The sequence below is a fragment of the Capricornis sumatraensis genome, chromosome 1, assembly GCF_032405125.1.
Source record: "Capricornis sumatraensis isolate serow.1 chromosome 1, serow.2, whole genome shotgun sequence".
Lineage (NCBI taxonomy): Eukaryota > Metazoa > Chordata > Mammalia > Artiodactyla > Bovidae > Capricornis > Capricornis sumatraensis.
Genome location: NC_091069.1, coordinates 108,423,627 through 108,448,279, shown reverse-complemented (window position 1 = coordinate 108,448,279; position 24,653 = coordinate 108,423,627). Strand labels below are relative to the sequence as shown.

At 42.2% G+C, this 24,653-nt stretch overlaps 2 protein-coding genes across 7 annotated transcripts in view; one reads left to right on the top strand and one right to left on the bottom strand.

The window, feature by feature from the left end:
- The window catches only part of GART (phosphoribosylglycinamide formyltransferase, phosphoribosylglycinamide synthetase, phosphoribosylaminoimidazole synthetase), a 28,113-nt gene extending 17,177 nt beyond the window's left edge, over positions 1–10,936 (bottom strand). The window contains exons 1-6 of the mRNA XM_068971435.1: positions 10,912–10,936; positions 8,016–8,201; positions 5,660–5,755; positions 5,013–5,187; positions 1,449–1,560; positions 351–419 (exon numbers count right to left, since the gene is read on the bottom strand). Coding sequence (XP_068827536.1) covers positions 351–419; positions 1,449–1,560; positions 5,013–5,187; positions 5,660–5,755; positions 8,016–8,160 — 597 coding nt within the window. The 5' untranslated portion in view covers positions 8,161–8,201; positions 10,912–10,936. The remainder of the gene's footprint in view (positions 1–350; positions 420–1,448; positions 1,561–5,012; positions 5,188–5,659; positions 5,756–8,015; positions 8,202–10,911) is intronic.
- Positions 10,937–11,975: 1,039 nt separating this feature from the next.
- The window catches only part of SON (SON DNA and RNA binding protein), a 30,462-nt gene continuing 17,784 nt past the window's right edge, over positions 11,976–24,653 (top strand). For 5 of the 6 annotated variants that reach the window (XM_068976520.1, XM_068976530.1, XM_068976539.1 and 2 more), the window contains exons 1-4: positions 11,976–12,082; positions 15,070–15,236; positions 16,840–22,737; positions 24,296–24,456. In XM_068976520.1, coding sequence (XP_068832621.1) covers positions 12,006–12,082; positions 15,070–15,236; positions 16,840–22,737; positions 24,296–24,456 — 6,303 coding nt within the window. In that variant the 5' untranslated portion in view covers positions 11,976–12,005. The remainder of the gene's footprint in view (positions 12,083–15,069; positions 15,237–16,839; positions 22,738–24,295; positions 24,457–24,653) is intronic. The other variant, XM_068976565.1, reaches the window with a different exon arrangement.

Below are 24,653 nucleotides of genomic sequence, written 5' to 3'. Positions count from 1 at the left end.
AGTATCAAAAGATTATGTATATTCAATTCTGAAGGATCTGTAATTTTTGAGCTAGGTTGGTCAAGGGGCAGGTCAAGCTACTCCCTAAAGTAAAATAGTTCAACCTTCCCCCTCTTTAAATAATGTGTGATATAAGTCCAGTTCCCCTACTGATACACTAGGAGTGATTAAAAGAAGATAAATTACTTTTTCATTTGTATCCATAATAGTAAACACATACAAATTCCTTTGTATTGCTCAGTTTATGCTCTTGGTTGAAGCAACCAGAACAAATCAAGCCTTTTTTGGGGATCACAGATCAGATAACACAGTGTATACCCTATACAAGTTCAAAAGATGGATATACGTACAGACACCTCTTCTCCTTCAAGAAGTTCTTCAATGACAACTGTTTCTCCTGCTTCTCCGAATGCTTTACCCTTATTGGAGATAAAAAACAAAGATATAGGAACTGAAGGGGTAAACTTATTAAACCCATTAAACCTGTTGGGGGAAAAAAAAACAAAGATAAATTATAAGCTTTCGTTACTTATTTAATCGGCTGCTGTCATTTTGCACCATTCGTATAATGGACCAATGCACTAGTTTATAATGTCTCTTTCCCTTTCTGAAAGCCGCATAGGAACACATGAATGTCTCCTATTTTTAAAAGTGGCAACGATGTAGAGTTAGCACTGGCACAGAAGAAATGACTACATCATTGGAACCCTCCTGGGTAGCCTCCTTTCCAGGTTCAATAAGGCGACAGGAAACAGACATTGTCATCATCACTACTTCACTCTTACTGCTGATTACACTTACGTTTGGTTATAGTGATTATACCGTAGTGTCTGTGAAAGCAGATTTCCAAAAGATGGAGAAACCCAAAACAACCAAGATGGATCCTAGCATTAGGGGCTTCCCTGGTGGTCCAGTGATTGGGAATCCGCTTGCCAGTGTGGGGGTCCAGGGTTCAGTACCTAGTCTGAGAGAGTTCTGCATGATGCAGAGTAGCTAAGCCCCATGTGCATAACTACTGAGCCTGTGTGCTGCAACTGCTCAAGCCCATGCGCCTGCAGTCTGCGCTCCGCAGCAGGAGAGGCCACCGCAGCGAGAGGCCAGGGCCCCACACTGAGGAGCGGCCACCCGTCAGCCTGCCTGCCGTCAAAGCCTGTGTGTGGCAGTGATAACCAGTGCAGACAAAAATAATATTTTTTTTCTTAAAAAAAAAACCCAAAATATATTAAAATAAAAAGCAATATATATTGTTTCACTTTTCTTAGACTTGAGACACCAAAAACAAATACTTGTTTTTACAGAGATGGGTTATAATACATAGTATTATAAACAGTAACTACTATGCATTTTCCTCATCTTGAGGATAAGAATTTTTAAGTATTTGCAAAATTGGGAGTAGTTATCCAGTGTGACTAGGAAATTATGAACGTTTTTCAGAAGGATCAACTTACCTGCATAATCTCTCTGACAGCGTCACAGGCCTCCTCTTTGCTCTTGGCAATAATTACCCCTTTCCCAGCTGCAAGACCACTGGCTTTCACAACCAAAGCGGGGAAGTCTGCACTGTGAAGACAGAGGAAGTTTCAGTATTCAGTAAATCCTAATAATTCAAAAGTTTAAAACACTTGCAGATTTTGTGATGATATGCTATAGCAACAACTAAAAAGCAGAAAGCAAAAAAAAACCAGCTAACACCATTTTGATGTACTGCCTGCCAGGATTCTTTTCTTCTGTATTCCTCTGTAGTTGCCTGTGATCATATGGTACATACGATTTTGCTTTTCTCACCTACCCTGACAGCATATCAACAAATCTTTGGGAGAAGAAATAGCAGCAATATAGGATGGATAAGGAATGATCTTTAAGATACAATAGTGAATCATGGACCAATATAAGCAAAGACACATAATTTCTCCAAGTACACATAAAAATCTGTTGCTGGTAGTTTCTTCTGTTGAGTAGACCTGGAGATCCAGGAGACTTACCCAAAGTAACTAAATTGTTACGTCCAAGGAATCTGGTTAATAGAAAACAATAAACTTCAATGTAGAATAAAGAATAAATAAGAATAACTAAAATGAAAACTCAGAGAAGGCAATGGCACCCCATTCCAGTACTCTTGCCTGGAAAATTCCACTGATGGAGGAGCCTGGTAGGCTGCAGTCCATGGGGTCGCTAAGAGTTGGACACGACTGAGCGACTTCCCTTTCACTTTTCACTTTCATGCATTGGGGAAGGAAATGGCAACCCACTCCAGTGTTCTTGCCTGGAGAATCCCAGGGACGGGGGAGCCTGCTGGGCTTCCGTCTATGGGGTCGCACAGAGTCAGACACGACTGAAGCGACTTAGGAGCAGCAGCAGCAGCAAAATGAAAACTATGGATCAGAGGTTTGTGACATTGTACAGGAGGCAAGGATCAAGACCATCCCCAAGAAAAAGAAATGCAAAAAGGCAAAATGGTTGTCTGAGGAGGCCTGAAAAGAGAAGCTAAAGGCAAAGCAGAAAAGGAACTGATCAATGCAAAGAAATAGAGGAAAACAATAGAATGAGAAAGACTAGAGATCTCTTCAAGAAAATTAAGAGATACCAAGGGAACATTTCATGTAAAGATGGGTACAATAAAGGACAGAAATGGTATGGACCTAACAGAAGTAGAAGATAGTAAGAAGAGGCGGCAAGAATACACAAAAGAACTATACAAAAAAGATCTTCACGACCCAGATAATCATGATGGTGTGATCACTCACCTAGAGCCAGACATCCTGGAATGCAAAGTCATGTCGGTCTTAGGAAGCATCATTATGAACAAAACTAGTAGAGGTGATGAAATTCCAGTTGAGCTATTCCAAATCTTGAAAGATGATGCTATGAAAGTGCTACACTCAATATGCCAGCAAATTTGGAAAATTCCGCAGTGGCCACAGAACTGGAAAAGGTCAGTTTCCATCCAAATCCCAAAGAAAGGCAATGCCAAAGAATGCTCAAACTACCACACAATTGCACTCATCTCACATGCTAGCGAAGTAATGCTCCAAATTCTCCAAGCCAGGCTTCAACAGTAGGTGAACTGCGAACTTCTAGACGTTCAAGCTGGATTTAGAAAAGGCAGAGGAACTAGAGATCAAATTGCCAACATTTGCTGGATCATTGAAAAAGAGAGTTCCAGAAAAACATCTGCTTTATTCATTATGCCAAAGCCTTTGACTGTGTAGATTACAACAAATTGTGGAAAACTCTGAAAGAGATGGGAATACCAGACCACCTGACTCGCCCCTTAAGAAACTTCTGTGCAGATCAGGAAGCAACAATTAGAAGTGGATATGGAACAACAAATCGGGAAAAGAGTACGTCAAGGCTGTATATTGTCACCCTGCTTATTTAACTTATATGCAGAGTACCTCATGAGAAACACTGGTCTGGATGAAGCACAAGGTGGAATCAAGATTGCTGGAAGAAATATCAATAACCTCAGACAAGGAGATGATACCACCCTTATGGCAGAAAGCAAAGAAGAACTAAAGAGCCTCTTGATGAAAGAGGAGAGTGAAAAAGTTGGCTTAAAACTCAGCATTCAGAAAACTAAGATCATGGCATTTGGTCCCATCACTTCATGGCAAATAGATGGTAAACATTGGAAACAGGGACAGACTTTATTTTCTTGGGCTCCAAAATCACTGCAGATGGTGACTGCAGCCATGAAATTAAAAGACACTCGCTCCTTGGAAGAAAAGTTATGATCAACCTAGACAGCATATTAAAAAGCAGAGACATTACTTTGCCAACAAAGGTCCATCTAGTCAAAGCTATGGTTTTTCCAGTGGTCATGGATGTTGAGAGTTGGACTGCAAAGAAAGCTGAGCGCTGAAGAATTGATGCTTTTGAACTGTGGTGCTGGAGAAGACTTTTGAGAGTCCCTTGGACTGCAAGGAAATCCAACCAGTCCATCCTAAGGGAAATGAGTCCTGAATATTCACTGGAAGAAATGATGTTGAAGCTGAAACTCCAATACTTTGGCCACCTGATGCAAAGAACTGACTCATTTGAAAAGATCCTGATGCTGGGAAAATGAAGGCGGGAGAAGAAGGGGTCAACATGAAGATGAGATGGTTGGATGGCATCACCAACTCAACGAACATGAGTTTGAGTAAACTCTGGGAGTTGATGATGGACAGGGAGGCCTGGCGTGTTGCAGTTCACGGGGTCACAAAGAATTGGACATGACTGAGCAACTGAACACGAAAACATACCAAGTAGCTTAGATATGTCAACAACAAAAAAGGCAAAGGCATGTATTTTCTAACATTCATTCATTGATCCATGTTTTCCATAGAATAAAGAACAGGATGTTGAATTTCAAGATTTAGGATTGAACAGTATTGCAGAAGGCCAAGTGATGATTCTTCTCTCTAGTTAATTATTTATGAAAAAAAAATCCATACCCTTTGTGTTGTAAGATGCCGCTGGTGCTAAGTCGCTTCAGTTGTGTCCGACTCTGTGCGATCCCACAGATGGCAGCCCACCAGTCTCCCCCATCCCTGGGATTCTCCAGGCAAGAGCACTGGAGTGGGTTGCCATTTCCTTCTCCAATGCATGAAAGTGAAAAGTGAAAGGGAAGTCACTCAGTCATGTCCAACTCCCAGCAACCCCATGGACTGGAGCCTACTAGGCTCCTCCGTCCATGGAATTTTCCAGGCAAGAGTACTGGAGTGGGTTGCCACTGCCTTCTCCAATGTTGTAAGATGCCACTATGTCAATTTGGCTAACAGTGCATGACTACAGAACTAAATGTATCCTTTCCCCGTATAAACTATTCAGCAGAATTGTTAAAAAGCTTATCCTTCTGCAAGGCCACAAGAGTGAATCTCATTTTATTTTGATGTTGGAAAAAGGCAATCTATATTCTATGAGTTTTTCCTAGAATTACCTTACTATAAACTCATAACAGTGACTCTTACATTCCTATATCATAACAAGATAACAAGACAACTGCCCTTCACAGGCTGTCTTCTATCTACCTCATAATGAAGTCACAGGCTTTTTCAGGTTTAGTGAAAGCTCTCCATCTTGCTGTTGAGATTCCATGTCGGTCCATAAACTCTTTGGCAAATCTCTTGCTGGATTCTAACTGAGCTGCTTCTGCTGTAGGGCCAAAGCACCGAACTCCCACAGAGTTCAGGTTCCCAACAATTCCTAGTGATGGAAATAAGGAGCCTTAGTCAGGTCTGTGCAGGGCCTTTTCATCCTAAAGAATTCAGAGTAGACTAAATCTACACTGAGATAAGGCAGATGGAAGAGAGTAGGAAACATGAACCGTTTTCACATTTTCTACAGGATACAACAAAATGCTACTTGCCCATGATTCAAGTACAACAAAAATTTATGTGATATTCAAATATATGGATAGAGCAGAATAAAAAAATATTTCTCACGGCTACAAATTTGATCTCTCATTCAAATTTACTCATATTATTATTTGTATTATCCACAAAAGTAATGCTTGGGAGAAAAAGAATCCTAGAATTTATAAATTTCTAGAGAGTGAAAACTTTTTCCAAGGTAATGTTGTCATTAGGAAACCTCATCTATAAAATGTATGAGATTAGATGATCTCCAAGCTCCTATTGGCACAGCAGAAATCGTAATAAACAGAAATGAACTTTACCAGCAGCTAGAGGTGCCTCTGGTCCAACAACTACAAATTCAATTTTCTCATCTTTGCAGAACTGCGCAAGGGCAGTATGATCACTGATTGAGATGTCTGTGAAAAGAGAAAAGAAACAAACCTATCTTGTTTAAACGTACTTTGTTTAAGGTATAATAAGTAAGTGTCTTCCTGAAGTCTAAGTACTATACTCTGGTATGCCTATCAATTGATTTTCTTTTGGTGTTGCAGGAGAGTTTCACCGTGAGAAATTCAGAGCAGAGTACATTAGGCTAACCAAGAAAGCTGAGTTCTCTGTTATTACTACAGTGACAGAGAACTGAATAAGTTTCCCAAGAGCTGTACTCTCCTGACTGTAGCGTTCATGTCACTAGTGTTGATTATAAACAAAACAGTGTATCAGAGAATATACTTAGAAACTGGCCTTTTAAATGTCTTTCATTCAAGATTTACTAAAAATTACTATATGCTAGGTAATTGTCCTAGTCACTGAGTTAAGACATATACACAAACAAGGTCCCTACACTTAGGATGCTTATATTTCACTATGGGAATACTGGGTTATGACTATCCAAGCAAACTAATAAAGTTAGGCAAATCTGATGTGAAGTAAATTGGGAGGCTATTTCTGACTAAGCCAGGCAGGGGCTCTTTGTGCAAAGATGTTTAAGCTAAGAATAGAATGGTGATTTTATGACCTTTCTCACTTTCTCAACCTACCAACAAGGTAAATCTTCTTTCTCAACAAAGTTCTAAGTAGTAGTGGGATCAACCATATACTGAGCATGAGTCTGTTTTATAGGCACTCTTCCACTTCACTGTATCTGGGCCACCATTCCTAATCTGGCTGAAGTTTGGAATTACTCTGCATATATGTGGTGTTTGTGATGTATAGGGAGTAAGTGCAGAAAAGGTAGAGTTCTCAGTGTACGGAAACTGCCTGAATGGGTAAGGATGGAGTACCATGAACTCTGGGTTAGTAGGTGCAAACACAACTGGGCTGAGCAGAGCCAACTACCTCAGCACAGCAAAGGAAGATGACACACCTAACCTGTCGATACAAGTGATGGAAGTCTCATAACAATCTTGGGAGATTTTCATGGGCTGGTCCGTGTAACAGCAATTACAGCTGGATAAAATGTGCCAATACTTAAAAAAAAAACAAAAACAAAAACAAAAACCCTCACTCCCAGAGCTAAGATCCCAGGGAAGCAGATATTTTCTTATTTATCTCTTATCTGTGGTCCCATGTACACAATCATCTTCTCCCAGTTTGTGGCTCACTGGATCTATGTTCTCCCTGTAAATACTATACGCCATGCAGAGTGCTAGGCACAGTACACACAGTGCAGAATCAGACAGGCGAGTTCCTTGCCCTCATGCAGTTTACATTTTAGAGCTTCTGTTTTAGGAGGGAAGTGAAGATAAGAGGCAGACAAGAGAAAAGTAAAAGAAGACACAGGTAACAGTTCACTTTAGGAAAGTCCTCTTTGAGGAGGTAACGTAAGTTGAAACCTGAATATGAGCCAGTCATGCTGGGGGTGAGAACAAAGTGCAAGGCAGCTCTGTTTGGGAAACTGCCAGGACTACATGGATAGAGCACCATGAAAAGAAAAAGAATACAAAAGATCAGGCTGGAAAGGCAGAGAGGCCAGATCACAACAGGTTTTATAAGCAACAGTAAGGAGTTTGAGTTTTATGCTAACTACTATGAGAAGTTATTGGAGAGTTTAATGCAGCAAAAGTACTGATTAAGCTTCCCTGGTGGCTTAGAGGTTAAAGCATCTGCCTGCAATGTGGGAGACCTGAGTTTGATCCCTGGGTGGGGAAGATCCCCTGGAGAAGGAAATGGCAACCCACTCCAGTATTCTTGCCGGGAGAATCCCACGGACAGAGGAGCCTGGTGGGCTACAGTCCACGAGGTTGCAAAGAGTCAGACAAGACTGAGCGACTTAATTAAGAATTGATCACCTTCTTATATTTACCGGTGGAAGAGATAAAGGCTGAGATCTATTATGGAATAAGAATTAGCAGAACTTACATTTAATAGCCTGCTCAATTTTTAATTCCCCCAAATATATACTCAAACACCTTGAATCTGTATTAGGTACTTCTCTGTGACTTTCTTATTAGACATGTTTTAAAGGTTTAAACTAATTAAAGGTAAGGAAGTGCTATACTCTGAACAACAGGATACCTTAAATTTATAACATATGGCAACTATTCAAATTACTACATACATTTTTGGGTTAAGCAAAGCATTCAAATCTGAACAGCAGTTGACTATTACATAGAACAGATGCGGTTGACAGTCTATCGTTTACAACTGTTCACTTTTACTTAAAAACGTGATTACCAGTATTTGAAATCTTCTCAGAGCAGGCAGTGCCTGCATTTCCTGGGGTAACCAACACTTGTTTGACATGAGTAGACTGTGCAAGTTTCCAGGCCAGCATGTGTTCCCGTCCTCCACTGCCAATGACAAGTACTCGGGCTGCCATTGCGCTATCTGCAAAGCAGGAATTCAGCAGGAAGATGAAAGCTGCAGAAAGAAAACCACAGTTGACTGTTTTAAACTGGGATTCATAATTTAAGAAATATGACTGTACTCTTAAGGATTAGCGTGGTACTTTAGAAATAAGGCAGACTGGCCTCAGTTCAGTTCAGTTCAGTCGCTCAGTCGTGTCCAACTCTTTGTGACCCCATGAATGGCCTAGAGAGCTTGATTTAAAAAAACAACAAAAACTCCGATCACCCGTTCTAGCGCTTCACTTTTAGAAGATTTAATAATCATCAAACCTCAATTAAAAATGAGTCTTAATGTTGTCCCAGTGGTTAAGAATCCATCTTCCAACGCAGGCGACATGGGTTTTATCCCTGGCCAGGGACCTAAGCGTGCACAATATAGTACTATGCTGCAGCTTGAGCGCCACAGCTAGAGAGAAGCCTGTGTGCCACAAAGAAGACCCGATGAAACCAAATAAATAAATAAATTCTGATGGCCATATAGTCTCTGTTGCAATTACTGAACTCTGCCATTGTAGCACAAAGAGCAGTCTTGGACAAGAGACAAACGTGGCCTGGCTATGCGCAGCAAAAACTTACACAAAACAGGCATGGGCTGTAGGTCATAGTTTGCCTATTTTTGCTCTAAGCAACAAGAAGCTGTAAGAGGTTTATAAAGAATTAAGCGTGGCTATGTTTCAATAAAACTTTATTTATAGACATAGCAATTTGAATTCTGCATAACTGTCACAGAAACATCACTTTTCCTTTTTTCCCCCTAACCATTTAACAACATAAAAATTATTCTTATTTAGTGAGCTGTACAAAAACAGGTAGTAGGAAGGATTGGCACCAAGAGCTAGTCTGCTGATCCCCATTTAAGAAGCTGGTGCACGGCTTCCCTGGTGGTGTAGCGGTGAAGAATCTACCTGCCAACGCAGGGGACACAGGTTCGAGCCTGGTATGGGAAGATCCCACATGCCTTGAAGCATTGGTTGCATGTGTGTCACAACTACTGAACTAGCCTTCTGGAGCCTGGGAGCACTGCTGGGCCCCCTCGCCCTAGAGCCCCTGTTCCAAAACAAGAGAAGCCACCACGATGAGAGGCCCATGCACTACAGCAAAGAGTAGACCCTGCTCTCTGCAACTAGAGAAAGCAAAAGCAAAGCAAAAAATATCCAGTGCAGCCAAAAATACAAATAAGTAAATAAATCTTTTTTTTTTAATGCAATATGCTGGCAAAGGGACTTCCCTGGTGGTCCAGCGGTTAAGAATCTGCCTTCCAATGCAGGGGATGCGTGTTCAAAGGGCAGCTAAGCCCATGGGATGCAGCAGCCCCTCCTCCCAGAGGAAACTGGTGGAGAAGGCAAAAATCAAATGTAAACACATCTCACTCAGTTCTGGCATCTGATCCTGAGCAGGATGGGTAACTCTCCCTCCGCTCAAGTGAGCACGTGACCTTGGTTAAGCTCTTACTGTCTGCAATTCGATTTCTATGCATCTATCTTACAAGGTGGAATTAAGAATGTGCCTTATGAGGCATAGTAAGAATTGAAATGGCATTTATTTATAAGTAATTAGTACAACTGCATACACTCAGTAGTAAAAGAATGCTAACATGCTACATTTGATTACTTTTGTCTAAACTGATGCTTCCGGGACAGAAATTCTAGAAAGCCAAAAGAGTGAATAATCTGTCATATTTGTCATATTCATTTACTAGTTTTCAGAAGACATCTAATTACGTAGAATGCAAATTGATAACAGGAAAAACTGAAATCAGTTACTTATGAAATACTAGGAATACATATTTAAAGAAAAATCTAAGTTGATAATATAAAACACTTCTTGAGCACTTCTTGCCAGATGCTACTCTAAATGCTTTTAATTTTAAAATTCTATGAGGTAGATAGGATTACTATGCCCACTTTGCTGATAAACATACCTGAGGTTCAGTTAGGTTAAGTAACTTGCTGCAGGTCACATAGATCAGAGGGTGAGATTCCAACATAAGCAATTTTGCTTCAGATACAATTGAAAATATGAAGAAGAAAAAAATTTACTAAGTTATCTCAGAAAGGAAAATGGTCAATGGAAAACACAGACTTGCCATGTATATTGAAATATTTGAAATAAATATACTTTAAATCTAGAGAAGACATTAGTGTGAATTACAGGAGCAGTGAAGGGATTATCGAAGATCTCTGAAATAGTTTTAGGACTCAGACTGAGGGAATGTACATCCAGGAGTGGCTAGCAGCCCTTCAGTCAGAGGACCTGGGATAGGGTTAAGACTTACTAGCTGGGAAACCTGGAGGGACTTAACCTTCTTGGGCCTCAGTCGTCTAAATGGATAACATAACAGAGAATTAGAGAGCCAAGAAAAGCCATTTCAAAAGACTTGGTGAATAACACAACATAGAAACCAACTACAAAATGGGATTAAGTAACCTGCTAGAGACAAAGGACTGAATTAACAAGAAAATATGCAATTCTGGTGCATGGCATTAAAAAAAAGCATAAAGGTACAAAAAGGGCCCTTACACTTAAAGCAGAGAAATGACAGAGCCATTGTAAACCTCAGTTTAAACTGAAAAAGCTTATGGCCAACCTTCACCCATGGCACGTGGAAATAAGATGAAAATTCCTGTCGCCAAACCGGTTCAGACAGTTTCATCTCACGCCTGAGAGTAAATCCGCCAAGCCAAACCGTAAAGCAACTTTACTGAGAGGCGGAGGAAACTCACCCGGCGATACTGGGTGACCTGGAGGTCCGCAGGTAGACCTGGAGGTCCGCAGGTAGACCTTCGCCTAGCGCTCTGGATCTGAAAGTACTCCACGCGCGCCGGAAGTTGGGCGCGCGGAATCCGGCGCGCTCGGCCCTCCCACCCCGCCCTCGAGGGTTCGCCTTCCTATTGGGTGGCGGGGCCCATGGTCCCCACCCCGAGGTAATCAAGAACGATGCCCTCCCGCTCTCGGGCGCGGCCTGAACCTCCCCTCCGGAGCTAATCTCTTAAGCCCTACTCGTTTACAGTGTTTAATTCTGTGATACCAGGTGCCACGTAAAATCTACTCTCCCCCCCAGAACCTCCTGAGCTCTGAGGGTGGGGAGAGCCAAAATACTAAACCCATGTTCAGCTACTTGTGTGTTGCTTAGGAATCAGAACTGACCGGCTACTGTGCAAAAGTCTCGTGATGCGCCTGGCTCCTGACGAGATTAGAATGCACCAGGGTTTGAGCTCAGCTGGCTCGTGACCTCTGACCCAATGCTAAAATGGGGAAAAAAAAAAAAAGCTGATTATAGGATGCCATGGGAGAGAGATGGGGGGATGAAAACGTTATTCTTCGTACGGTGGGCAGGCGCTGATAATGTGCTTTCCCGGATGGATCTCCCCTGCCGAAACGCGGAGACATGTTGGAGCACCCTGTTGCCCTCCCCGCTCCCTTTCCTCACGGAATTTAATCTCAGGTAGTTAGTGGCTAAAATAAGCTTCTTAAACGGCCCCCCCTCCCCCAAACACTATTGAAGACTGACAACTGAAGCCGACACAGCCACCTCGAGAGACTTCTCCTGTAATGGCGCCTGCGTCAGTCACTAACATGGCGGACACAGTCGTGCGCGGCGCAAACGTCAGCAGCTCTACCCCAAACGCTCAGAAACAGCGGAGGAGAGCGGGGCCGTGCTCGCTGATAGGTTCGGAGGCGGAGCGTACCGGTCTGGCTCTCCCACAGGAGCCAATCAGGACGGCGAGAGACGGAATTGGCCGCTGCGCCTCCTCCCAAGGCATGCTGGGAGCCTGGAGGACTGGTGAGGAGGAGTTGAGAGAACGGAGCGGACGCCATGGCGACCAACATCGAGCAGATTTTTAGGTCTTTCGTGGTCAGTAAATTCCGGGAAATTCAACAGGAGCTTTCAAGGTAAGCTCTCCTCAGACTCTTCTGGTCCCAAAGGACCGCTGGGACCCCACGGGGCCTTCCATGGAATCTTTCTTCGGAGACGCTGTCGTTGCTCGTCTCAGGCCCGGCTACAGCCCCGCCTGGGCCTGGGATCCATTTTCCGGCCCCCCCACCCCCATCCGCTCCCTCCCTTCCCGGCGAGGAACTTCACCCTTTCCGAGATAATCCCAGGCTGTCTCTTCTAGAACGGAGTTAAGATGCTCAGCCTTCTGTCCTGTTTGGGTATCCCCTACCGTCTAGCTACTGTAGGCCTGCTTGTCCACCGGGGATGGGCCTAGTTCCTTCCTCAGCTCTGCCGCCGCGCTTCCCCTCCCCCTCTCCGCCTCCGCGGATTTCGCCGGCCGGTGTCTTTGACCGGAAAGGGGTCTAACGGCCGTTTCTTGAGTAATCTTAAATACGCTTTATTATTGCAAGCTTCGGACCACTTGGGGGTCGGGATCCTCTGAGAAGATTATTTGGGTCCTAATGTCCTGTGGCTTCCACCAGGTAGCATTTTAAATAGTGTGGTAGATTAGAAATTTAAATTAAAACAGTTAAAGTTAACGTTAGCTATTTTGACAGAATATTCGAGGCGAGGATGGAAGGAGACTTTGAATTACTAGTAATTACTAAATTTAGCAAGCGAAAAGTGGAGTTCGTGTATTGGTCTAAATATTCTTGCTCCCTCTGCCCCGATTGACCTATTTGACCAACACGCTGTTTTTGTCATCGCTACTAGTTTACCCTTGGTTCCACACAATTTGAATGGGAAGAGACTTTCAAAGAAATAGTTGCTTACTCGGAAAGGAAAATAGCGTGGGTCATGTTATTTAGTGGTTGTCTTTTTGTATTTTTATTTTGCATACCGTAAACATTTGTTCCGAGTTCCAATGCATTGTTAGTTGTGTTTTAAAAAGTTGAGAGCTAGAATCAGACGTGAGGTGAATTTGAAAAATAGCCGGAAACTCAGTTGTAAACTGAACGCTCCAATTAACATAAGGTTATGGGGTAATGATATAGATTTGCTGGAATTCTTTGCGTATATATTGTTTTTTAAGTGGGAAATATATCTGTTCATTGATTTAGTTGCTTTTTGAAATTTTGTAATATGCTACTTATTTTTAGGATAGTGAGAAACGACCCGAGCTAAGGGAATAGAATTTTCCTGGAAACTTTCTAATAGTTGCATGCAATCAGTAGTTGTGTTTGATAATTGTAATGTCTTATTTCTCTACCTTTTAAAAACTAGGTTTTGTATTAGAAGTTTTATTGTTGTAGGAGGTTTAGAAAAAATAGAGAAACGAATTTTAAAACGCATGGTTATTGATCTTTATGTTCTTTCACTTTTTTTCCTTTGCATACAGATGCACGTGTTTTGTGAAATGTGGTCATCTTGTTTTGCGTGTTTTTTTTTTTTTTTTAACCTGTAAATTTGAACTTTTATCATGGTTTGGAACATTTTTCCGGGCTCCATAGAATTCTGTTTATTGTAGGATTGTATTGATATTTAGGTGCCTTGAAATTTCCACCCTTTTTCAGTAGTTGAATGAACATCCGGAGAGCTTTAAGATGATTACTTTCTTATAGACTGCCTGTTTTTTTTTTTTTTTATCCCTACTTTTCGGATTTTTAAATCCGTGGATTTTTTTAGTAAGGTCAGCACAGTGTAAGTGCTTAGGAAAAATGTAAAGAAAATCCAGGAAGAAAGTCTAAAAAGAAAATTAGATAAAGCAGTGTATTACTGGAGGAATATTTAGCTGCTTTTCAAGTAACGTTATACATTATCAGTATCAAGATTATTTGCTGTTTTAGTGAGCTGTAGTTCTTTTGTGTTTGTCATTTATTTTTTTATGTATATTGGTTTGAGTGAGGAGACTGATAACTTTAATAGCTTAAAGTTTTTATTTATAGATGGTTAGGAGTAAGAGCTCTTGTTTTGAATGCCAGCTTTACTGCTTAATAAATGTGTAATCTTCAGCTAGGTTTGTTTTGTTTTGTTTTCTTTGGGCCTCATTTTCCTCATTGAAAAATCAGAACAATAGTGCTGATTTCAGAGTTTGTGGGGATAAATGAGTTTAGAAATGTAGAACCATGTGACCCTAATTAATAGTTAATAATGTTAAGTAATATTTATTGTATGATTAATTGTATTAGAAAACCAAATATTCTTTAATAACATGAAAAGCTACTGAATTTTTTTGTTAAAGCTTAAATTACAGTAAGTCACACATACTGTTGTGAAAGCATTTTTCGAAACAATTTTGTAAATTTGTACAAAATAGTACAAGTGACAAATGATAAAAATAAATGATATATAAAAATGTATCTCCTGTCAAGATTCTTCTGTTCCTGTAAATTGAAAATGTTAAGTGATTCATTCATTGACTGTTACTATAAATGAATTGGTTTACATGGTTTTTGGTAACTGGGTGAAAACTATATGTGTATTTTTTCAATATTGTGGCATTTCAGTAACTGAAGAGTTTCAACCTGATCTGAAGCTACCAGTTATACTTTTGACTAAACGTCTGTGGCTAAATTTTTGTTCCTTCATATTGCTGATGGTGATTGTGATCCATCTATAGGTGTAGCTTGTCACTATAGCATTTACCATAATGTTAGGGTAATGTGTTTTTCTTTGGTTTTGTGATTGTGATCTTAGCAATTTTTTTTCCCTGAAATACTCTGGTTGGGGATTAATTTTTTTTTTTAAAGAGCTTGGAAACCTGTTTTAAAGATTTTCTTAACTTTAACACTTCCGAAAACTTTAAGAAATTGTATGAAAATAAAAATGTGCCAACTGTAAGTGTTAAGGAAGCACCGTTGATGGGGAAAAGGGGAATATCATCCAAAATTAAATACAAATGGTGAAATGTATGAATAATACGAGGTTTTTTTAATAAGTTGTTACAAATATTTATATGTCATGGTAAAATTATTAATGAATTTTGATAACTTTTCTTGTCAAGTGGAAGGAGTGAAGGACAGCTCAATGGTGAAACAAACACACCTATTGAAGGAAACCAGGCAGGTGATGCAGCTGCCTCTGCCAGGAGCCTACCAAATGAAGACATAGTTCAGAAGATAGAGGAAGTACTTTCTGGGGTCTTAGATACAGAATTACGATATAAGCCAGGTAAGTTGAAGATAATTACCTGTCTTGAAAGCTAAATTTTTAAAAATAGTTAATAGTTAAATAATAGTATTTCTGATTGTAGGGTATTTAAGATGTTCATTAGATCTAAAATGTCAGTAAGTTGAATTTTTAATTTAACTGATTTACTGAAGACTTGTTTATGTTCATTTTTTGAAAATACAGTTGCACTTGTTTGCTTTACTAGTGGAATATAACTGTATTTGATTCAGTCTTGTGCCGCCTCAGTGCCAGGATTTTGAATATGGATTTTCATTGAAAAATTGTGTAAATGTCAAGTTTTGGAAGGTACAGGAGTCTGGACCAAATTGTAATGATTTTAAAACCCTGGAAAGGTTTATTTTAAAGCTCAGACTTACAGATTACCTTGTTTTTGCATCTACTTTTAAAGGTGCAATAAATGGGGAGGAAGCATTGCTGGATATTGAGCATTTGGGGAACTGATTAAATAATTGGTGCTTAGAAATGACTTATCAACCATCTTTTAGTTTTGGAAATGGAGACATTTTATGGATTAAAAAAAATTTTCTTTTTTTTTTAGTACAGAGTATGGCTTAAAAAAATAGTTTAGACTGGCCATGCTTAGATTCATGACTTGAGCAACTTTTGTTGAAGTATAATGTAGACTTGGTATATAATGTAAACAATTAGTAGAAAATGATTGGTTTTGCTTTGAAACAGATCTTGTCATGTGTTGATTTACTTTTTCCATAATCTTGATGACCTGGATTTCTGATGATCTTTTTCTGAGATCACTAAGGTTTATCAGATTTTATACTGGTATTAGAGTAAATCTCATCTAGTAATAAAGTATAAGCCATTTTTTGGTTTAGATATGCAGATTGAAATGTTCTTAATTTCTTAAGGGTTGTAAGTTAACTTCTTAGTAACTTTAGAAGAGTAATGAAGAGGTGTTACTTTTCTGAGAATACAGCATGAGTGAGAATTGAGGTTCCATGTTTTGTGTTTGTTGCTCAGACCTTTGCATTCTTTATAAAAGCATTCCCTAGCATTTGCTGAGGGTTTACTTGATGTCAGGCGTTATTCACTGTACTTGGCATGTTTTAACTCGGTTTGTCCTCTGCCGCTGAAAGACAGTGTCAGCAATTGAGTGGTGCATTGATTCAGTATGCAAAAGCAGACAGTCTGTTCTAAAGCCAGTGCCACATTGCTTCTTGCATGAGTAAATAGGGGTTATGAAATAGTCACAAAAATTATTCAGTATATGTATTTTTAGGAATTCTGATAGTTAACAATATGAAAGATGTTCATCTGTAAGTGTAGTTTAAGTAACTTGTATATTGAGAGCTGGAGAAAATAATTGTTTTAGATGAACTTAGGAAAAATACATTTTAATGTAATTCTAAGAACTTTTGTAATAAATTAAGAACTTATTTTTAACCCTGGCTTTAGTTGTAGAAGAAGTATTGCAAAGGTGCCAGTCTTCAGATAGCTGGTTTATGGAAAATTATTTAACAGGAGATGTCTTACGGTATCTTAACATGGAATGTAAGGTATTGTTTATATGATTTATCTAAATCTATCTTGGGGAATATTTGACATAATTAATTTTCCTTAATTTCAGACTTGAAGGAGGCATCCAGAAAAAGTAGATGTGTGTCTGTCCAAACAGATCCTACTGATGAAATTCCTACCAAAAAGTCGAAGAAGCATAAAAAGCACAAAAATAAAAAGAAGAAAAAGAAGAAAGAAAAGGAGAAAAAGTATAAAAGACAGTCAGAAGAATCCGAGTCACAGCCGAAATCACATCACGATGGGAACATAGAATCGGATTCCTTTTTGAAGTTTGATTCTGAACCTTCAGAGATGGCACTGGAGCATTCTGTAAGAGCATTTGGCCTATATGACACCAGTGAATCTCCCGCAGTTGTGCTTGAACCTCCTGTAGTTTCGATGGAGGTCTCAGAGCCACACATCTTAGAAACTCTGCCGCCAGCTACAAAACATACAGAACTGTCAGTAGCATCTACATCAGTAGTCTCAGTGCAGTCAGAGCAGTCTGTGGCAGTAATGCTGGAACCATCCACAACAAAGATTCTGGATTCCTTTGCAACAGCACCAGTGCCTACAACAACAGTAGTGCTAAAGTCATCTGAGCCAGTGGTAACAGTGTCAGTGGAGTGTCAGATGAAATCTGTGCAGAAATCTTTGGAGAGCACACCTCCAGAGCCATCAAAGGTCATGTTGCTAGAGCCTCCAGTAGCAAAAGTGCTAGAGCTATCAGAAACTCTTGTGTCATCAGAGACACCTACAGAGGTGCACCCCGAGCCAAGCACGTCAACAACAATGGATTTTCCAGAGTCGTCAGCAACTGAAGTGCTAAGATTGCCAGAGCAGCCTGTAGAAGGACCATCAGAGATTGCAGATTCATCCATGACACGACCGCAGGAGATGGTGGAGCTGCCCAAGACCACAGCGTTGGAGCTGCAGGAGTCGTCGGTGGCCTCAGTGATGGAGTTGCCGGGGCCACCTGCGACCTCCATGCCGGAGTTGCAGGGGCCCCCTGTGACTCCAGTACTGGAGTTACCTGGGCCCTCTGCTGCCCCGGCGCCAGAGTTGCCAGGGCCCCTTTCTACCCCAGTGCCTGAGTTGCTAGGGCCCCCTGCGACAGCAGTGCCTGAGTTGGCGGGGCCCTCTGTGACATCAGTGCCACAGTTGTCACAGGAATTGTCAGGGCTTCCAGCACCATCCATGGGGTTGGAGCCACCACAGGAGGTACCAGAGCCACCTGTGATGGCACAGGAGTTGCCAGGGCTGCCTGCAGTGACAACAGCAGTAGAGTTGCCAGGGCAGCCTGTGGTAACAGTAGCAATGGAGTTGACCGAACAACCTGTGACGACGACAGAATTGGAGCAGCCTGTGGGAATGACAGCGGTGGAACATCCTGGGCAGCCAGAGGTGACAACGGCAACAGGGTTGCTGGGGCAGCCTGAGGCAGCAATGGTGCTGGAGTTGCCAGGACAGCCGGTGGCAACGACAGCGCTGGAGTTGTCAGGGCAGCCTTCGGTGACTGGGATGCCAGAGTTGCCAGGGCTGCCTTCGGCAACTAGGGCACTGGAGTTGTCAGGGCAACCTGTGGCAACTGGGGCACTGGAGTTGCCTGGGCAGCTCATGGCAGCTGGGGCACTGGAGTTCTCGGGGCAGTCTGGGGCAGCTGGAGCACTGGAGCTTCTGGGGCAGCCTTTGGCAACAGGGGTGCTGGAGTTGCCAGGGCAACCTGGGGCGCCAGAGTTGCCTGGGCAGCCTGTGGCAACTGTGGCGCTGGAGATCTCTGTTCAGTCTGTGGTGACAACGGAGCTGTCAACGATGACCGTGTCGCAGTCCCTGGAGGTGCCCTCGACGACAGCGCTGGAATCCTATAATACGGTAGCACAGGAGCTGCCTACTACATTAGTGGGGGAGACTTCTGTAACAGTAGGAGTGGATCCCTTGATGGCCCAAGAATCCCATATGTTAGCTTCTAACACCATGGAGACCCATATGTTAGCATCCAACACCATGGACTCCCAAATGCTAGCGTCCAACACCATGGACTCTCAAATGCTAGCATCCAACACCATGGACTCCCAGATGTTAGCCTCTAGCACCATGGATTCCCAGATGTTAGCAACCAGCTCCATGGACTCCCAGATGTTAGCAACCAGCTCCATGGACTCCCAGATGTTAGCAACCAGCTCCATGGACTCTCAGATGTTAGCAACCAGCTCCATGGACTCTCAGATGTTAGCAACCAGCTCCATGGACTCCCAGATGTTAGCAACCAGCTCCATGGACTCCCAGATGTTAGCAACCAGCTCCATGGACTCCCAGATGTTAGCCACCAGCTCCATGGACTCGCAGATGTTAGCAACCAGCACCATGGACTCCCAGATGTTAGCCACTAGCTCTATGGACTCCCAGATGTTAGCTTCTGGCACTATGGACTCTCAGATGTTAGCTTCTGGCTCCATGGATGCTCAGATGTTAGCGTCTGGTACCATGGATGCCCAGATGTTAGCATCTAGTACCCAAGATTCTGCTATGTTGGGTTCAAAATCTCCTGATCCCTACAGGTTAGCTCAGGATCCTTACAGGTTAGCTCAGGATCCGTATAGGTTAGGTCATGACCCTTACAGGCTAGGTCATGATGCCTACAGGTTAGGGCAGGACCCCTATAGATTAGGCCATGATCCCTACAGACTAACTCCTGATCCCTATAGGATGTCACCTAGACCCTATAGGATAGCACCCAGGTCCTATAGAATAGCTCCCAGGCCATATAGGTTAGCACCTAGACCCCTGATGTTAGCATCTAGACGTTCTATGATGATGTCCTATGCTGCAGAACGTTCCATGATGTCATCTTATGAACGCTCTATGATGTCTTATGAGCGGTCTATGATGTCCCCTATGGCTGAGCGTTCTATGATGTCAGCTTATGAGCGCTCTATGATGTCAGCCTACGAGCGCTCTATGATGTCCCCTATGGCTGAGCGCTCTATGATGTCAGCTTATGAACGCTCTATGATGTCAGCCTACGAGCGCTCCATGATGTCCCCAATGGCTGACCGATCTATGATGTCCATGGGTGCTGACCGGTCTATGATGTCGTCATACTCTGCTGCTGACCGGTCTATGATGTCATCGTACTCTGCAGCTGACCGATCTATGATGTCATCTTATACTGCTGATCGTTCAATGATGTCTATGGCAGCTGATTCTTACACCGATTCTTATACTGATACATACACGGAGGCATATATGGTGCCACCTTTGCCTCCTGAAGAGCCTCCAACAATGCCACCATTGCCACCTGAAGAGCCACCAATGACACCACCATTGCCTCCTGAGGAACCACCAGAGGGTCCAGTGTTAGCCACTGAGCAGTCAGCATTAACAGCTGAAAATACATGGTCTGCTGAGGTGCCAGCATTACCTCCTGAAGAGTCTGTATCACTGCCTGAACCTCCTGTGAGTCAAAGTGAGATTGCGGAGCCTTTGGCAGTAACTGCTAATTATTCAGTGTCAGCATCAGAGCCGTCAGTGTTGGCATCAGAGGCTGACGTGACTGTTCCAGAACCACCACTAGAGCCAGAGTCTTCAGTTATGTCAGCACCTGTAGAGTCTGCTGCTGGAGCAGAAGAGCATGAAATTGTTGCAGAGAGACCAGTGACTTACATGGTGTCTGAAACTCCCACAACATCAGCTGAACCAACTGTGTTAACATCAGAGCCTTCTGTTATGTCAGAGATAGCAGAAACTTACGATTCCATGAGGGCTTCAGGACAAACTGCCCCGGAGGTATCTGTGTCTCTGCTGGAGGCAGCAGTACCTGTTGGAGAGCCATCACAGAGCACTGTAGATCTGCCAGCCATGGCTGTTACAGAGCTGCCATCTGTGGCTGTTCCAGAGCACCCAGCTGGGATTGTTTCAGAGACATCAACCGTGGCTGTCCCAGAGCCACAGGCTGAGGCTCTCCAGGACCCTCCAGCTGTGGCTGTCCCGGACCCACCAGCTGAGGCTGTCCCAGAGCCCCTGGCCTTGTCTGAGCCAGAGCATGTTACTGTTGCTGTTGTTTCTACCCTGGAGCCTACTGTGCCTATTCTGGAACCAGTGGTGTCCATCCTTCAACCTAATGTGATTGTTTCAGAACCATCTAGTTGTGTCCAAGAGTCCACTGTGACAATTTCAGAGCCTCCTGTCACTGTCTCAGAGCAGACTCAAGTAATACCAACTGAGACAGTTGTAGAGTCTACACCAGTAATATTAGAGTCTAGTACTATAAAAGGAATGAATTTACTATCTGGTGATCAAAATATTGCTTCAGAGATTGGCCTGCAGGACATAGCCATGCATTCAGATGAGGAGCCACGTGCTGAAGGACTCCTGAAGAGTGGCTCTAAGGAAACTGAAAATTGTATAAATACAGACCTTAACATAAATAATCACTTAATTGCTCAAGAAATGGAATGTAGCACAGTGTCTGCTGCCAGCACTGGTGCTGTTGGTGAAATTGGTGAAGAGACAATTTTGCCTACCAGTGAGACTAAACAATGCACAGTATTGGATACCTGTCCTAGCGTTGGTGAAACTGAGCTAGGAGGAACTCTGTCTTCTGTTGGTCCCCTTGTCCTTGAGTCTGAGGCAGTGGGAACTGGTAAGAATCTTGAATTTGGCACAGCATCTGCGCTCAGTTCAGTTAGTAAATATGATGGTGAAGTATCTTTAACTACTCAAGATACTGAACATGACATGGTAATTTCCACCAGCCCCAGTGGTGGCAGTGAGGCTGACATAGAGGGACCTTTGCCTGCTAAAGACATTCATCCTGATTTATCTAATAGTTTTATCAATAAGGATGCAGAAGGATCATTACCTGTACAGGAGAGTGACCAGACGTTAGCAGCTGCTGTCAGTCCTAAAGAAAGCAGTGGAGAAGATAAAGAAGTATGTCTCACTACTAAAGAGATACTCTCTGATTCAGGATTTCCTGCCAGCATTGATGATATTAATGAAGCTGATTTAGTGAGACCATTACTTCCTAAGGACATGGAACGTCTTACAAACCTTAGAGCTGGTATTGAAGGACCTTTACTTTCGAGTGAGGTGGAACGGGATAAATCTGCTGCCAGTCCGGTTGTAATTAGTATACCAGAAAGAGCTTCAGAGTCGTCTTCAGAGGAAAAAGATGATTATGAAATTTTTGTAAAAGTTAAGGATACACATGAAAAAAGCAAGAAAAACAAGAACCGTGACAAAGGTGAGAAAGAGAAGAAAAGAGACTCTTCATTAAGGTCGAGAAGTAAACGTTCCAAGTCTTCTGAACACAAATCGCGAAAGCGCACCAGTGAATCTCGTTCTAGGGCAAGGAAGAGATCATCTAAGTCCAAGTCTCATCGCTCTCAGACACGTTCACGGTCACGATCAAGACGCAGGAGGAGGAGCAGCAGGTCAAGATCCAAGTCTAGAGGAAGGCGATCTGTATCGAAAGAGAAGCGCAAAAGATCTCCAAAGCACAGATCCAAGTCCAGGGAAAGAAAAAGAAAAAGATCAAGCTCCAGGGATAACCGGAAAACAGGTAGAGCTCGAAGTCGCACCCCAAGTCGTCGGAGCCGGAGTCACACTCCGAGTCGTAGGAGAAGATCCAGATCTGGGGGGAGAAGGAGCTTTAGCATTTCCCCGAGCCGACGAAGCCGCACCCCAAGCCGAAGGAGCCGCACCCCTAGCAGACGGAGTCGAACCCCGAGTCGACGGAGCCGTACCCCGAGCCGTCGGAGCCGTACCCCGAGTCGACGGAGCCGTACCCCGAGCCGTCGGAGAAGATCAAGATCTGTGGTAAGAAGACGAAGCTTCAGTATATCACCAGTCAGATTACGGCGATCACGAACACCCTTGAGAAGAAGGTTTAGCAGGTCTCCGATCCGTCGCAAACGATCCAGGTCTTCAGAAAGAGGCAGATCACCTAAACGTCTCACAGATTTGAGTGAGTCATTTTAAAATTTAATGGTATTAAAGAGTGATTTGAATCTGATTTTTTTTCTGTGAGTTTAATGAAATATTGGGGATTATTGGTTTAGGATAAATATTTCTATAAGTTTTTGTAATTAGCTTCTGTTTAGAAAATGTGGGAATAAGTACATTTATAATTAGCTTTAAAAGATTTGCTTTGGAGTATATTAGAACCAAAGTATTTCCATGCTTTAATGTTTTCTTTCTGCTTGAACCATATACCATAACTAAAAATGGCAAGTAGAAGTTCAATTAATTGTTGAAGGCAATGGCACCCCACTCCAGTACTCTTGCCTGGAAAATCCCATGGACAGAGGAGCCTGCTAGGCTGCAGTCCATGGGATTGTGAAGAGTCAGACACGACTGAGTGACTTCCCTTTCACTTTTCACTTTCATGCACTGGAGAAGGAAGTGGCAACCCACTCCAGTGTTCTTGCCTGGAGAATCCCAGGGACGGGGGAGCCTGGGTGGGCTGCCATCTATGGAGTCACACAGAGTCAGACACGACTGAAGTGACTTAGCAGCAGCAGCAGCAGCAGTGTAATTATTCCAACATAGGTTCTTGGAAATAAGCCTGCAGTCAGACATTTCTTTTTTAAATAGTTCCATGTCTTAAATGGCATATAGAATTGTTAAATGTTTGTGAAGATATTTCTGATTGGTATAATAGGTAATGTAAGTGAGTAGGGAGTTTTGCATGTGGGGAGTTAGTGATTTCAGTCTGTCTTTTACAAAATGTAGTGTTCTAATATCTCCTGGTTTTTTAAGTATGTAGAGGTGACTAAAATTTGATGGATAATGTGTGACTACTGTTAATAATAATGGATGATTTGTCATTATGCCAGTAGATTGGACATTTCCAGGTCAGAGTAGTCTAAAGAAAAAGCCCTAGACAGAACCCTAGGGAAGAATAATTCAGTCTAACAGATGGTTTTTTAGTTCTTTTTTATTAAAAAACAAAGATTACGAGCTAGTACAAGAGACACAGATAAAATGCATGTATGTCTGTTTTACCAAGTAGTGAAACTGTTTAAAAGCAGAATGTGATGATTGCTGTAGTTATTGGTACAGATTAGGTACTTCGGAAGCACAATGGAGAGGAATGTTAAATTCTGACTTAAGACTTGTTACTTTGAAATGGTGGCAGTTTTGAAATTGGGCTCAGAGTGATTTAAAATGTTATTAAGAGATTTAGAAGGAGAGTAATTTAAGGGGCACCATAGTTTTGGAAAATAAAGTAGGCTTTGGCAGGTGTGTGACTTAGCGTGTATAGCAGGGTGATTATTATAGTTGTGTAGTTTAGCTGTTTTGTATATTGTTTGAGTGGGAAGCTAAATATGGACTTAATTCATTTTTAAATATGGGGCATTTTCTTTATTTCTTTAAATCTTTGAGCCAAAGAATGATTTCATCACAGCTGTAAGTTTGGGCAGAAAATTGATGCCTTTAATTTTTTTAGCATGTAAAGCATTAGATAATATAAAATATATAGCCTTTCAGGAAAACTGCTTTTTGTATTTTTCCTCTTGCAGATAAGGCTCAGTTACTTGAAATAGCCAAAGCTAATGCAGCTGCCATGTGTGCTAAGGCTGGTGTTCCTTTACCACCAAACCTAAAGCCTGCACCTCCACCTACAATAGAAGAGAAAGTTGCTAAAAAGTCAGGAGGAGCTACTATAGAAGAACTAACTGAGGTAAGCTAGACAGAATTTGTTTTCATTCTTAAATGGATTACTCCAGTGATGTTGACTCTGGAGCGTGCCAAAAACCTGAATTGTGGGCTGAACTGATAATGGCTGGCACCGAGTGGCCAAAACCCGAAATACAGACGTGGCAGCGGCAGAAGCTCTGTTAAGCAGGCCATTATCCGGGATGGCTAAGCTCCGCTAGC